This window comes from Cnephaeus nilssonii (genome assembly GCF_951640355.1).
Source record: "Cnephaeus nilssonii genome assembly, chromosome: 6".
Taxonomy (NCBI): Eukaryota; Metazoa; Chordata; class Mammalia; order Chiroptera; family Vespertilionidae; genus Cnephaeus; species Cnephaeus nilssonii.
This window is the reverse complement of record NC_137077.1, coordinates 36,156,739-36,172,087: the sequence shown is the minus strand read 5'-3', so window position 1 is coordinate 36,172,087 and position 15,349 is coordinate 36,156,739. Positions and strand designations below refer to the sequence as shown.

The following is a 15,349-nucleotide window of genomic DNA, read 5'->3' as shown; positions in this document are numbered from 1 at the left end:
TGTCCTCCACTGAGGAAGAGCATGTGAAATTGCTCATTATAACCATCGGGTCGGGGATGGGGTTGAGGCCAGCGCCTCCTACAGCATTCAGTGGCTTCTTTATGACATCCCGAGGGAGAAATTTCTCTCATGTTTCAGTATTAGGAAAGGCTAGGCTGTTGAATTGCAAGATTTTTGTTTTCTTTTTAATCTGATGCATGATAAACCTTGCAAATACAAGAAGAGTTAAATCTCTCCCATCCCCTGCCCCCCACCTTTGACTAACAACCAGTCTGGACTCTACAATCTGCTTTTCTGTGTGTGCTGCTTTTACTCCTGGCTTTATTATCATGTTCCTTAATAATTTATTTTATTCAGTGTATGTTCTATATTTTTGAAAGCTGCTTCAGTTTCTTTGTGGAATAATAAGGTGTAAATAAGTAAACAAATAAATAAGGCATTACATTAGTAGTTCCCATTCATATTTTCACCACAACTCACAGAACAGCTAATAAACATTAAATTTCTCTTCTTGATGAAAATGGCCCTTAAGATAAATGACAATATCACTTACCTAATACTAGTAATAACCCAGTATTTTGTTTTGGGGAAGCTCTATACAGATATTCACGCAGTTCCATCTTTCTATAATGGCATCTTTTCTTTCTCTCCCCTTCAACTCTCCCTTTTTCAAGATCCAAGTCAACTTCCACTTCCTCTCTCAACATTCTTCCACCTTCCCATCTCATGGTGAGTTATATTTCTTTGGCGCTCTTATAACTTTTTAGGAAACACATATTAATTAATCATATTTTATTAAATTAATACCTTGAACTATAATTTAAACAGTTTTTGAGGTTTATTTTCCTTGCAAAACTGCAAGTTTCTTTAAGGAAAGCAGATTGCCAGGCTGGTGTGGCTCAGTGGTTGAGCATCGACCTAGGAACCAAGAGGTCACGATTTGATTCCCAGTCAGGGCACATGCCCAGGTTTTAACTGGGGACATGCAGGAAGTGGCCAATCAATGATTCTCTTTCATCATGGATGTTTCTCTCTCTCCCTCTACCTTCCTCTCTGAAATCAATAAAAATATATTTTAAAAAATAAAAATAATAAATAATAAAATCAATTATATGATAAATTTTTGTGAACCACAATGGCAAGTTGATATAAAGTCATTGCATAGCTGAAGTTATGAAGAATTGTTACAAAAACCATATTGTGACTATGGCCATGACCTTTACTAACATGCAAAGGTCACATCTTCTGCCAGTCTTTCCTATTCTAGGTTCAAATGAAAAATGCTGTGAGATCTAAGAATGTAATTGAAAGAGTGGAAGGTTCTCTGTTCTGCTCTTTTGGGCAGTTGATTTTAACGTCAAAGAGAGCAGCCGATGAATATAACTCGGGATTGCCTCCCTCTTTTTCAACATATTGTCTTCATGTTTTGAGTTCTTTAATGATAAAAAGGTGCTTCAGATACTGAAGCAAGGCACAGAGAAACTATTAGAAGAAAGTCCACCTAGCTTCACATTCTTTGGCAGCAAGGTGAATTCATTTTTTGTGTGTCACGACCTTGTTTAACAGCATTCCACAGTTTCAAACATCCAGGGTATACGAAAGCAACGTTTACAAACCTTCGTCAATCTAAGACATACTTGTAAAACTCTCCCCTCACAGGTTATCTTCCGGGCCACCTGTGCACATGGACAGCCATGCTTACTGCAGGGTTGTGGGGGGCATGGGGGGTGCGCAGGGGCAGGCTAATGTTAGAAAACTCTTTACTACACTGAGCTGAAATCCCCAGTCCTATAATTTGCTCTCCTCTGGGCCAAGGGCAACAGAGAGCTTCTTGACCACAGCTTATGAGCACAATTACTTTGTCACTTCTCTAATTATCTATTTTTTTATTTTTTTCAAAACAGGCAGAAGCCTGGAGTGGCCTTAGATATTCAGTTTGCTTATACATGATTTAATTTTTTTAAATGTATTTTTATTGATTTTAGAGAGGGGAAGGGAGAGTAGAGAGAAACATCAATGAGGGAAACATCAATTGGCTGCCTCCTGCACGCCCACAATGGGGATTGAGCCCACAACCCTGGCATATGCCCTGACGGAGAATCAAACTGTGACCTCCTGGTTCATGGGTTGACACTCAACCATTGAGCCACACCAGCCAGATTAATTATCTCTTTTCTAATCCAACCCCACTTCTTTCAACTTGTTTCTCATTTACCTTGGTTTCTAAATGCTTTCCTTTCCTTCTGGTCATGTTGATTTGTCTGGCCTCTGGATTATCTATTTTCTTCATGACAATATGGCTCCCAAATGGAATAGAAATACTTACTTTCCTGTCTTGAGATCCTGTGTATCTATTTTATCACACCCTAAAATGAATAATGCTAGTTGTTTAGCTTCCACGTGATGCTCTGGCTCAGATTGGAGATTCATTCCACTGAAATCCCTAAAAATGTGAAGGTTTGTTAATCCAGGTCTCACTCATTTTGCAGGCAACTTTTCGTAACCTGTATGAACGAATTCATCTTTATCCATCTTTAATCTCTGTTTCTTTATATCAGCCTGAAATTTCAGGTGTTCTAAGACTTTTTAGTCCTTTTTTATGCCATTCATTTTACTACCTTTTCCAGCTATTTCAGTTGGCAAATTGAGTAAGAATAGCTTCTAGGTATTTATTTACATTTTTAAAATAAAACAATGTTGCCTAGATCAGTAGCAGGTAGAAAGCCCACATTGTGTCTGTAGAATTTTCTCTCCAGGTTGACCTCAATTTTACCCAAGACTCTTTTATGTACAGTTATCCAAATTTTGGCTATTTCGTTGAATTATATTATCATCTAGCTCACCTCTCTCAGTCTTATACACAAGGATGTTCTGAGACACTTTGTCAGACTCATTCTAAAATCTTTCCCTTGATCTAAGTTTGTGATTCTATTAAAAAAAAAAAAAAAAGGAAACAAGGTCCAGTTGGCGTGCCCTCCTATTACTATAAGCATGCTGCCGTCTATTGACACCATTTCCTGTCCTCACTGCCAATAAAACCACAAGTGTAATGATACCTTCTAGGTTTTTTTCTGTGACTGATATTGTATTTCTCACTGTGTTGGAACCTGAAGGTAGTAAGTAAGTAAATCTGGACAGAGTAGAGAATCTGAGAAGGGGGCATTTGAAAAATAGGTTAATAAGCTTGAAAAGACATTCTATGGTGGAATATATTAAGGCCCAAAATGAAGCACACTTTTGAAATTGATGTATAATAGAAAGCAAAGGTTAAATGTCTGAGGAATGGGTTTTTAAAGATGTGAGGAAGAAGATCCGGTGGATATATGTGAGGAGGAGGCTTTTCATGCATTCAGGTGGTGTGAGTGGTTGAGAGCCTTGTTTCAGGAAGAAAGTGTGGGAATGGCTAAACTCTACTGTGGAAAAAGGATCCCTTTGTACTGAAAGACTATCTGCATGAGGAGGCTGAAAGGAAAGAAAAATAGATAAGTAAGAACTCCAGGGCAGAGTGCTAAAAGACTGAGAAGATTCATGGCCACTGGTAGCTACGGGGAAGCCAGGGAGGAGCAAGATGTTAGGAAGGGAGAAAGTGAGATCAGCTTCAGCATTTTTTTCCAGTCACACAAGTAATATAAAAACATAATGGAAAGTGTAGAAAAATCAGAGAAAGTAAAATATACCTTTTGTCTATAATATAATATAATATCTGGAAACAACAAATACTTTCATTTTTTTAATATCCTGCAGGTCTTTTTAATATATTTATTTTGTTTCTATGCTTACATTAACATATCATTTGTATTCTGTTCTTTTCACTTGCTCTTAAATTATACATAATGTGGTATGCATTTTCATGGTGTTAAATGGCCTTCATAAATATAATTTTAATGGCTGCATACCAGTTCATCAAAATGATGCATTGTAATATGAATAATAATATTCTAGCTGTTGGTCTTGGGGTCTGTGTGTGTGTGTGTGTGAACTTTATCTTTCTTACGGCTTTTTAAAAACAATATTCTGAGTGGTTTCCTAATGAGGGATTCCTAGAAATAGAATTCCCATATCAGAGAGGATTAGCATGTTTTGTCGAGATATCTTACTAAATGGCTCTTGGGATACGTCATTAAATTGCTTTCCAAAAGAGTGGTACCAATATGCTCTGCCACCAGCATGTGTACACTCTTCACATCTTGAATGTTAGCGGAACATTTGAATGAAAATAGCATATGGACAGATGGCAGTGAGAGAGATCAGGGATGGAAAGATAGATTTAGGACTTCAATTAAGTGAAACCATATTATGAGTAGGTGATTTCTCTGAGGGGGAAATGAAGACTAGTATAGGGAGGAGAAATCTTAAAGTATCTTTTACCTTTTTCACTTTACATATAAAAAGTGAGGTGGACAGAATTAAGTACCGTTCAAGATCCTACAAACAACTAGTGTCAGGACCTGGACTAGAGCCTGATCTCTCCACTGGTCACCCACAGCTTTCATTGTGTGATGCTGGGGTCCAGTGACCGGACTGTGGTAAGGGTCATCGTTTGTGAGATTGGGTATACTAGGGGCCAGAAGGGAGAAGAGGAGTGATAGAGGAAACCCACGGGGGAGAGTTGTCATAGCAATTAGATACATAAAAGGACCCAGAAGAAAGCTAATCCCCTCATGTGTCTATTACAGCAAAAAAAAAGAAAACAAAGAACAAAAAATAAACTCTTAGATTCAAAGTCAGGGTGGTCTCTGGCTTGCTCCTCTCCTCTGGTTCTCCATTAGCATTCAGAACTGGCTGTACTCCAGCTTCACAGATAGGATGATAAACATTTACAGACCCACCATCATTTTTAACCAGCTCATTCTTGCCATAGATTAGATAGCTTGCAATACACTAGCAGTAAAGGAAATAAAATTAACATTGTTTATGACTCTCACTCGCTGCAAATTATGGCTAGCCCCAGGTTTATAGCCTATTGAAAAACTCATTTAATTAATTTGATAACACTTAAAATAAAATATTTCCTTTCTTGTATTTTGGAATATGACTTCACCTGATATAAGAATGAAAATTGGAACAATAAAATATATGTTGGAAGTGTAGATCAGCATTAACAGGGTCAGGGTCAATTTCTGTCCTTCTAAAAATGCCCCCTTTGGGGTATTTTCAGCCATGGATAGCATTGCGTGTGTGGCCAAGTCAACTTGTACTGGACCCCACTTTAAGAATTCATGGATTTAATTATTCAATACACATTTATTTAGCGTCTAGCTACCACCAAGCATGAGTGATTGTTGGAAGCAGCAAAGGATGCACCTTATCCTTATGGAATTTAGAAGCTAGAAAGTAAGGCTACCCCTAAACGAAGAGTTACATTGTTGGCCCCCTCCCCAATATCTAACACAATTGTGACAAGTGTGCAAAGGGAAAGCACCAGTGGGAATGTTAAGGGGACCTAACCTCATGTGGGGAGGGGTATGTGGGGAGTGGGGACAGTGGCCAAAGAGTCACATTTAATCTGACACCTGAAGAATTTATAGATTGTAAAAAATGGAAATTTATAGATTAGGAAAAAATGAATAGCACAAGCTATCTGGCCAGAGGGAATAGACCATGTGCAGCTCTGAGGTGGAAAACAGTAGAGGTGTCTTTCTCTAATAGAAAGAAAGTCTTGTGCCTAGAAATGCAAAGAATGAGGATGAAATGGCATAAAAGGAAGCTGTAATTTTAGGAAATGTGGGTTTTTTTCTATTTTCCAGGCCTCCTAACAGAGTTATACCCATGTAGTTGCTTACTCTTTTTTTTTCTTTATTGATTAAGGTATTATATATGTGTCCTTATCCACCCATTGCCCTCACCCCTCTAGTGTCCGTGTCCATTGGTTAGGCTTATATGCATGCATACAAGTCCTTTGGTTGATCTCTCCTCCTCCCCCGCACCCTCTCTTGCTTTCCCTCTGAGGTTTGACGGTCTGATCGATGCTTCTCTGTCTCTGGATCTGTTTTCGTTCATCAGCTTATGTTGTTCATTATATTCCACAAATGAGTGAGATCATGTGATATTTATCTTTCTCTGACTGACTTATTTCACTTAGCATAATTGTAGTTGCTTACTCTTGTCATACTTTTTGTGTGTGTGTGTGTGCTTCTTTTTATTATTCTTGGTATTTCCTCTTTAAAATATTTCTCTCACCTGAAACTGTCACAGGGTGGTGTTGACCACAGTCTACTGGATGATGAGAAAATTCAGGCTGAGAAATACCTAACATTTCTGTGGTGTGGAGGATCGCCAAGTTAATTGATTCGTTTTAGTTGAATGTGAAGGAGAGTTAGACATCAAACATTGACAGCATGTTTCTCATAAACGTTCATGTTGATGACTGATGGGTGAAAGAAACGTTTTATGAAAAGGAAAAGCAAAGAAGAGGGTGAGAAAGCACACACCTTTGCTTTGCGTTTTAAACTGCTGTGTCTTGAAGATTTTCTCAGGGAAGTCACTGACATGAGTTTAAACACCTCCATTGGTCCTAAACTTCCCAGGTTTGTCATAGCAAATAAAGTCATTTATTAGTCATAATAAAGTTATGACTTTTCTGAAAGGGAGAGGATCTCTAATCTTCTCCATGTTTAATGTTGTATGTGTGTTTCTATCCTCTTTTCAAGAACTCAGATCTCTGTCCAAGACTTAATCAGTATCTGATAAGGGGATAGCAAAATTGCAACAAGTACTTCCCGGTGCTCTTCCTCCATATATTATTGGGTAACCGGGGCTATGTGGTTTGCACTAAGTCCACTGGGACTTGTTATCAGGAGACCTGCATTTTAGGCATCTTTGTCACAAATAAAAAATAAACAAAATAAAGTCATTGGTTTGATGGTGGGGGGGGGGGGCGTACCTTATTACTCTGTGTGCTCATGTCATTGACTAGAGTGAAAGTACTTCTCGAAAGTAGTTCAGATGCATGACCATAATGTCAGGGCATGAGAACAATACCCTAGTCCCCATCTCTGTAGGCCCTTCACATTGTTGGAATACCACACCCTGTAACTTCTGTACAGTAAGTACACATTGTTACAGGCCAGCTGATCACAGTGTTTGCAGGGGACCCCGAGGTCCAAGAAGGTCCATGCAGCTTTCAAAATAGTACCAGCAAGTAATTTGCCTTTTTCATTCTCATTTTCTCATGAGTATACAGTAGTTTTTTAGAGGCTACATGATGTAACCACAATCATGAAAAAACTATTAAAATATTATCCCCTTTTTCAACTAAAAAACATATACGTCAGGTACTTCAACTAAAAAACAGATTGAGCATAAAAGTAAATATGAGTATCCAGCTATCTTCTGTTAGGCTTGGCATTAAAAAGACTTGCAGAAAAATAGAAAGTAATGTCACTATTCTAATTTTTTTTTGCTTTGGAGAATATAGTTATTTTTCACAAAAATGTCTTATATCTGAGTTTACTATCATTTTAAATAAACTAATAAATATTTTTAAAATTTCTCAGCTTTATTTCTGCTGTGGTAAGTACTTGTAGCCCACATAAACAAAGCTCTATTGGGTCCTCAGTAGTTTTTAGAGTGCAAAAGGGTCCTAAAACCAAGAAGTTTGAGGATCGCTGCATTAATCCACTTGTCCTCCTGGTTATTGCACTTGAATTATTAGAAATGTTTTCCAAACTTATCAGTTTGTTCAAGAGAGTTCCTTGTTCAGAAGATCTACTTTTCACTCCTCCCCTCCCCGCTTAAGGTAGAAAGCATACCATGTTGGGTAATTACAGCATGTGAAAAGTGGAGATGTTGCGTACGTTTTATTTCTCCCCTAAGGCCCATTTTATTTCCACCCCACTGGAAAGCTTCGGAGCCTCGGAGAGGAGCCATGGCTGTGTGCTGCCCATTTTAAGCCACTGCCCTTGAAGGCTGATTTCATGCTGAGGCAGCGCAGCAGTTGGTCGGGGACTCGGATGTACAGCAGACGGTATTTTTTGTCAGACCCATTCTCTGGGTCCCAAGCATTTTTAATTAAAGTTGTTCTATAAATAGCTATGTTCATTTCTCCTGGATCTTACAAATCAGGAGACACTACGAATGGTCAGGCTTAGGTCAGGATGTCTAGCCAGAAGAGGCAAATAAAAGTGAGTGCATGAAACTGAGCTTCAGGGATTGAATACTACTACTTTTTAAGATAAATGCATTGTCTTTCCAGAGAAGGTTGAATTTATTTTAAATAAATACCTAGGAGGTATTTTTCTTCTGCAGTATTTTTCTTCTTTCATTTTTCAATACATGGAGTTAATCATTCCTTGAAATTTACAGTCAAATGAAAGGAAAAGAAAGACAGATATTGAAGACATTTTTCATAGAGCCAGAGTCCTAGACTGCCCTTGGGGGTTACCAAGAGTACAGAGGTATGATTACTTGCTTCTGACACGCCCGGTCTTTTAAATCCCATTATTTCTTTGGACTTTGAAAATTGAATTTCTAATGGAAACCCAGCATATAAAGCCAAACATAAGAGAAGTTTTAGATGAAAAAGGTGATCTCTTTGTCTATTTTGGAGCAGCCAGAAAATGGGGGGAAAAGTAAAATTAAATCAGGTAAAACAGTAATTGCACTTGAAAACTGTTGTTAACTGTTATATTTGACTTCAGCAAGTTGGAATGTGAAGATATCAACTTTGTTTCTTTCAGGAAAAATGCCTTTCAACTCTCCCACAATTTAGTTATAAGGATGTTTTTAAGGTCTCAAGCAGCCGTAGATTTTTTTCAAGCACATCTTTAAGTTACACAGCTGCTAGAGTTCATGGTCACCAGCATCCATGGGTATTTGGATCATGATGGGTGTGCAATACCTATCCAACCCCAAGTCTGGGTGTCACTTCTTGTTGCCTCCCAAGCACCCTTTGCTTCCCCTCATATGACACTGTCACCATACATTGCAAGGTTTCCTTCTTGTTTGAATCCCACTTAATTGTCTGTAAGGGCAGGATTGTGTCTGTCTCATTCACTCTTCTGTCTCAACTGTATATTTGGCTCATGGATGGTGCTCATGAAATATTTGTTGAGGGGATGGATGGATGGATATCCAAAAGTGTAATTGTTTCTTTTGATGCCAGACACTCTTGTTTATTTCCAGAAACTTATTTTATGCAGGGGTTACCAATTCCCTGAATGTTCAATGAAAACCTAGGTTTTGCTCTGTCCCCTTGTAGCTATGAGGTCTTGGGCAAACATTTTGTACCCAAGTTTCTCTATTTGTTAAAAATGGTAATTCATTAGTATCTATTAATGTTCTTTCCAGCTCTGATATTCTTTTATTTCTCATCTATTATAGTTTTAATAACTGTTATTGTTGTTGTTGTTTTTACCATGACTATGTTAGTGTATCTAAAAGTGCCTTATGAAATATTTTAAAATCCTATAAAACTAAAGACTTGGCATAAGTGCCAAACATTAACACTGGTCAGGTGGTAACAGTAGAAACTCAAAATTTTCAAGGTATTGCCCTAACCGGTTTGGCTCAGTGGATAGAGCATCGGCCTGCGGACTGAAAGGTCCCAGGTTCGATTCCGGTCAAGGGCATGTACCTTGGTTGCGGGCACAGCCCCAGTGGGAGGTGTGCAGGAGGCAGCCGTAAAGGAACTAAGCACAGGTATGAATTGTAGGTGTGTATGCAGTTATCATTGACTTTAATTCAGAAGAGTACCTCGTGTTGATCTCAGTGCCCATTGCATAGTAGGTGCTCAGTAAATTATTTCCTGCTTTTCTCACTTCTACTATTCAGTTTATTGTTAATTCTTTCAACTTTCTCATTTATTTTTCTTTATTCTCTTGCAAAGGAGAGATTTAAGGAAGCTGAGGAAATGTACCAGGCTGGAATAAAGAACTGTCCAGATAGCTCAGACTTACACAACAACTATGGAGTTTTCTTAGTTGATACTGGTAAGTGAAATTAGAGAGAATCTGTTCTGTTGAGATTAGGTAATTCTCTCGAACAAAATGGCAACCACCCAAATAATGCCTCTGAAGTAAAATTCACTGGGCTTGGCAGGATGCTCACACCACTGACAGTCACAGTGAGCCACGGAGCTGTCATTTATCTAAATCTTCAGGCTCAGTTCAATGAAACTGGCCAGTTCTCATAATCATATCTCTAGGGAAAACTCCCCAGGAGACAGGAAGTAGTCTTGATGATGTAATGGCTCTTCTTTGAGTACCATTTATACAAGTTTATAAATCTATGATAATGAAATGTTCCTCTACAATGATGCACAACCTGCTCTGAATCTAGTTACTGGCAGATGGTAAATACTTTTCTGCAACTGATTTTTTTAAAAAGCCTCCAGAGTTGTTTTATTGTTTCTCGTGTGGTATACGTTACAGAAACTGTATTATTGTAATTGATAAAGTATTCTTATATGACAGTGCTATGTAAAATACACTTTCTCCATCCTACTTAATGCGAAACTTCATGGAGCAGGGATTCTGTTTTCTTTATGACTTGTGCTCCATATACTGTTGGCATGTTATGAACACAATAAAGATAAAAAGACATTTGAATTTAATGCAAAAGCACTACTTGTTTCCATTGACTATTACACTGCCTGCCACCTGCCCTGCAGTAAAATTTAATTTTAATTATTTTGTCAGTATGAAATATTCAAAAGGGTTTTATTTTGAAGGATGTTGGAAGTTCTTCTGTTTTAGAGAACATAAATTTACATTGTGATACACTAAGAAACTTCCCATATTTTTTCATGTAAAATGGTTTTGTAGTGCCACCTGCTGGTTCATTAGCAATATAATAATAATAATAATAATAATAATAATAATAATAAAGCCCATAACACAAAGATGTAAACACCAGAAGACACCCTTTGCCTGATCTAGTCCTCTTCCTTCTACTTCAACAAAAAACCCCACCCCAATAAACATCACTGACAATACTATATATCACCCCACTACTTTCTCTGTATTTCTGTTTTTATACTGGTGAAATTCTCCCTATCACCAGTAATCCGGCACTCCTACTTAAACTTCAGAAAAGGTGGGCTTGAGAAGATGCCTGTGCGGGTCATAACGCCCCACTCCCTTTAAACGTTAGACTCTTCTACCACTCGATTACCTAGACATACTCTCCCAGGAAGCTTCTTTGGAGAACCTTATCAGACTGGAGAGACGTGATTCTAGTTCTGGCCTTTACCTTCACTTGCCCTGGGATCCTTGTCAAGTCTCTTAATGTCTTTGCACTTTAGTGTCTGTATCTGTAAGCAATAATTGTGTTTACCCTAAAATAGCTCCTAAATACCAAGAGGCAACTAAGTGGTATCAATAGGCAGATAAATAGCATCAAAAATACCTGCAAAGATCATACGAGATCACTTAATTAAAGTGTTTTAAAATGTACCATGTATTGGACAAATGCCAGGTGGCATTATTTTTTAAAATAAATACTTTTTAAAAATATGTGATTAAAAATATTTTTAGGTACAGTTAATACATGCTAATTTATTTACTTTTAATTTATCTTTATTGTTGAAAGTATTACAGATGTCCCCTTTTTCCTCCAATTGCCCCCCTCCAACCCACTCCTACCCCCTCCCCCGGCCTTCACTATACTGTTGTCTGTGTTCATGGGTTATGCATATCCTACATAATAAAAAGGTAATATGCAAATTGCATCACTCTGCTATGCCCACGATTGGGCCGGCTGGAGGCGCGGGGGCGGGACTCAGGGTGGCCGATTGGCTCGACCCCCGCTCCTCCCGCCTGCCTAAACGGCAGGCGCTGTGGAAGGACCCATGGGGTCAGCGGATGACGCTGGTGGTGGAACTCGGGGTGGCCGATTGCGTGCCTGCCGGCACCAGTTTTCCACTAGCAGCAGTTTTCCTCTGGCCACCCGCCGATCGGAGCGCCTCCCAATCAGAGTTCCTCTCGGGGTGGCCGATCGTGCTGGCTGGAGGCACTCCGATCGGCGGGTGGCCAGAGGAAAACTGCTGCTGGCAGAAAACTGGTGCCGGCAGCCAGGTGAAGGAAAAGTCTATTGCACGAAACTTCGTGCAACGGGCTTCTAGTATGCATATAAGTTTTTTGGTTAATCTCTTCCTGCAATACATGCTTATTTAAAGCAGTGTTTCAGGGGCGCTGCTATAGTATAGTAATTGAGAAAGACCCTTAAAAATTGCTTCAGGACAGTTTTCTTTCTATAATAGCCAATTTCATGTTTTGGCATAATGAGTAGCAACATATCTTTATAAATAACAACCACTGATAATCTCAACGCATCATATTAGCTAGGGTAATGGCCAGAAAACACTTTGACTAAAATTAATAATATGTAATATATATATATATATATATATATATATATATATATATATATATATTAAAAGAAATGGGTTTTAGTTTCTGTTAGGGTCATCAAAAAAAGAACGCATGAGGCCAAAAGGGGTAAAGAACTATGAATTATAGATTTATTGTTATATCTGCTAGCAGAAGGGCTGAGGCCAAAACGGCATCAGCGGGGCAGAGTAGGGGGAGTGGGATATTTATGTCTCTTATAAGGGGTCAATCAGAGTAACCCGTGGGACCAGGCACAGGTGGAGGCCAGGTGGAGACAGTCCCTGGAAACTGGGTTAGGTTGTTTGCTGGAAACCAAAGGCCGTTAATCATGAAACCTACAATGAGAATAACAGGAAATCACCGGGAGGGGCGAGAGCTCCAAGCAGAGCATAATGGAGTGCAAGAATTTGCCTAACAGTTTCTATTGCTTTTTTATTGTTAATTTCTTTGGAAATGGGAATGAATAAATGGCTCAAAGTTAGGCAGTGGCAAGGAGAAGAAGGCCGAATGCACGGTAATTCACATGCTGAATAATTGATGGCATGGCTCTGTAAGAAGAATGGTCTACATCAGAAGAGAAATTAAAGCCCTCGTGTATTTTATAATTAAGGCATGTTCTGCTCTTACTCACGCACCTCTGGTTACAGGCTCTCCCGAGAAGGCAGTGGCCCATTACCAGCAGGCCATCAAACTTAGCCCGAGTCATGACGTGGCCATGGTGAACCTGGGGAGGCTCTACAGGTCTCTAGGAGACAACAGCATGGCTGAAGAGTGGTACAAACGGTAAACGTCCTCCCTTCCACTTTATAAGTCGCACTAAGACCTCTGCAATTGCCCATCAACTTAAAAAAATGTTTTTAATTTTTTTAAGTACAGATGATATATTAGTTTTAGGTGATTCTACATTTATATACTTTACGATGTGATCACCACAATAAAGCTAGTAACCACCTGTCCCTGGACTATTTTTATGATATTATTGACTACAGCATCCAATTTTTAATTCATTGGGACAGGTATATTATCAGAATGCTAACAAATTTTGCCAATGCAGGCAATACAGATTCTTATCGCCAAAGAGAACAATGCAACACTGTCGGTGGTATCCCAGTTAATGAATTTCTTGCCTGCTGGTTAGAACCTGGTGCTAAACCAAGGTTGGAATTTAATTCCCACTGTTTTCTGAAGTGATGGACTGCAACCCAATGCACCAATAGCAGTTTCAAAAGTGGATATAAATGAAATATTATGCACACATCACAACAAGTCTATCGCCATTGATGGAATAGACCCTGGGGGCTCAGTTTCCACTCTGTTAGGCCAATAGAGCTGTTCATATAGTCAGGGAATGGCATTGCGATGTTGTTTAAACATTCTTCTTGATATACAAACAAAGATCATATTGGCACAAAATCTCAAACCTGGACAGCCATCCCTAAGTTTTGACCTTTGGAAATGTGCCTATCAGAAGGAAAGCGTTAATTCACCTTTCTTAAAACTCAGCGCCCTGAAGGTGGCACGCAAAGCGGAGACACTGTCGCCTTTGGGAGCACTATTCTACAACACCGGCAGATACGAAGAGGCCTTGCAGATTTACCGGGAAGCTGCGGCACTTCAGCCTTCTCACCGGGAACTCCGCCTGGCCCTGGTGAGTGCGTGGGCTAAGCACATGAGGCTGGGAGCAGACGCAGAGCGTGCAGTTGAGGGAGCTGTAGTCAGTAGGCCTCAGAACGGGAACCGGAATTGCTATACGATATCCATGTTATGAATATCCATTTAACCACTGTTAGAGCCATTTACACAAGACATGGATGCTAAAAATACTTTTAAATTTTTGTTTGGAAATAATTTTAAACTTGCAAAAATTTGCAAGAATATTAAGGAACTCCCGTATCCGCTTTCACCCAGATTGATCAGTTTTCAGCATTTTTATGCATTTGTTACCACCTTCTCATGTATGTATGTATGTATGTATCTATGTGTATGACATATTTGTATACATGTGCATATTTAGGCAAGTATTATGTGCATAAACATATTATTAATAAATGTCATTTCTTCCTGAGCCACGTGAGAATTATAGGTCTCATTCCTTTGATTTCTAAATAGTCAGCATATAGTTCCTAAGAATAGGGACATTCTCTAACATAACCACAGTATGGTTTTCAAAGTCAGGGAAATTAACAACAACAATATTTTTTATTTCAATTTTGGATCAATACCTCTTTTCCTTAGATTTGCAGCACATGAAACTTACCTTGTTATAAAACACAGGAAATCATTTCTCTTTTGACATATTTAGTCAACTTTTTAAAAAGGCACAAGTCATTTCATTGGATATTTTTAACGTTCCCGCCATTCACATGGAAATGCATGCACATACATAAATAAACAGGCAACAGAAGTTAAAGCCTCGATGCTGTGGCGATTTGCCCCTCTCTGTGTGTCACAAACAGATGCTCAGCACTTTTGTCTGGGGTGTTTCCCAATGCCTCCATTCAAGGATGCTTTATTTGATAAGGAAATGATGAAATGTCTCTAAGCTAAGGTCAGTGTGGTTTTGCAGGCTCAGGTTTTGGCCATGATGGGTCAGACGAAAGAAGCTGAAAAGATGACCAATCACATTGTATCAGAGGACACTGGATGCCTCGAATGCTATCGCCTGCTGTCAGCAATCTACAGCAAGCAGGAGCAGCACGACAAGGTAGAGAAGACACTGGAGTTTCTTGGATTCGTGGGTAGAAAATGGGGAGCCCCTAAATGGGCTCCAGGCTGCACAGTAACAAGGCTGAGCTGTCTTGAATATCATCAGTTGGCATATCCTATCTTACGGGTGCTTTTCACAGATATCCCTTTAACTCCTAAGATATCATCCCCTTGACATATGTGCTTGGCTCATTCTTGGTCTGAAGATTTTTATGTGGTATTATCTCAGTTTGTTTTCAGCTAACACTAGAAAAGGTAAAGACTAATATTTGTATACTTTATCATTTTCCATGTTCTTTAAATATTTTTTATAC

At 38.9% G+C, this 15,349-nt stretch overlaps 1 protein-coding gene across 1 annotated transcript in view; it reads left to right on the top strand.

Annotated features, from left to right (window-relative positions):
* The window catches only part of TMTC1 (transmembrane O-mannosyltransferase targeting cadherins 1), a 234,133-nt gene that overhangs the window by 204,816 nt on the left and 13,968 nt on the right, over positions 1-15,349 (top strand). Inside the window, exons 14-17 of the mRNA XM_079774298.1 lie at positions 9,827-9,929; positions 12,977-13,112; positions 13,833-13,977; positions 14,896-15,033. Coding sequence (XP_079630424.1) covers positions 9,827-9,929; positions 12,977-13,112; positions 13,833-13,977; positions 14,896-15,033 — 522 coding nt within the window. The remainder of the gene's footprint in view (positions 1-9,826; positions 9,930-12,976; positions 13,113-13,832; positions 13,978-14,895; positions 15,034-15,349) is intronic.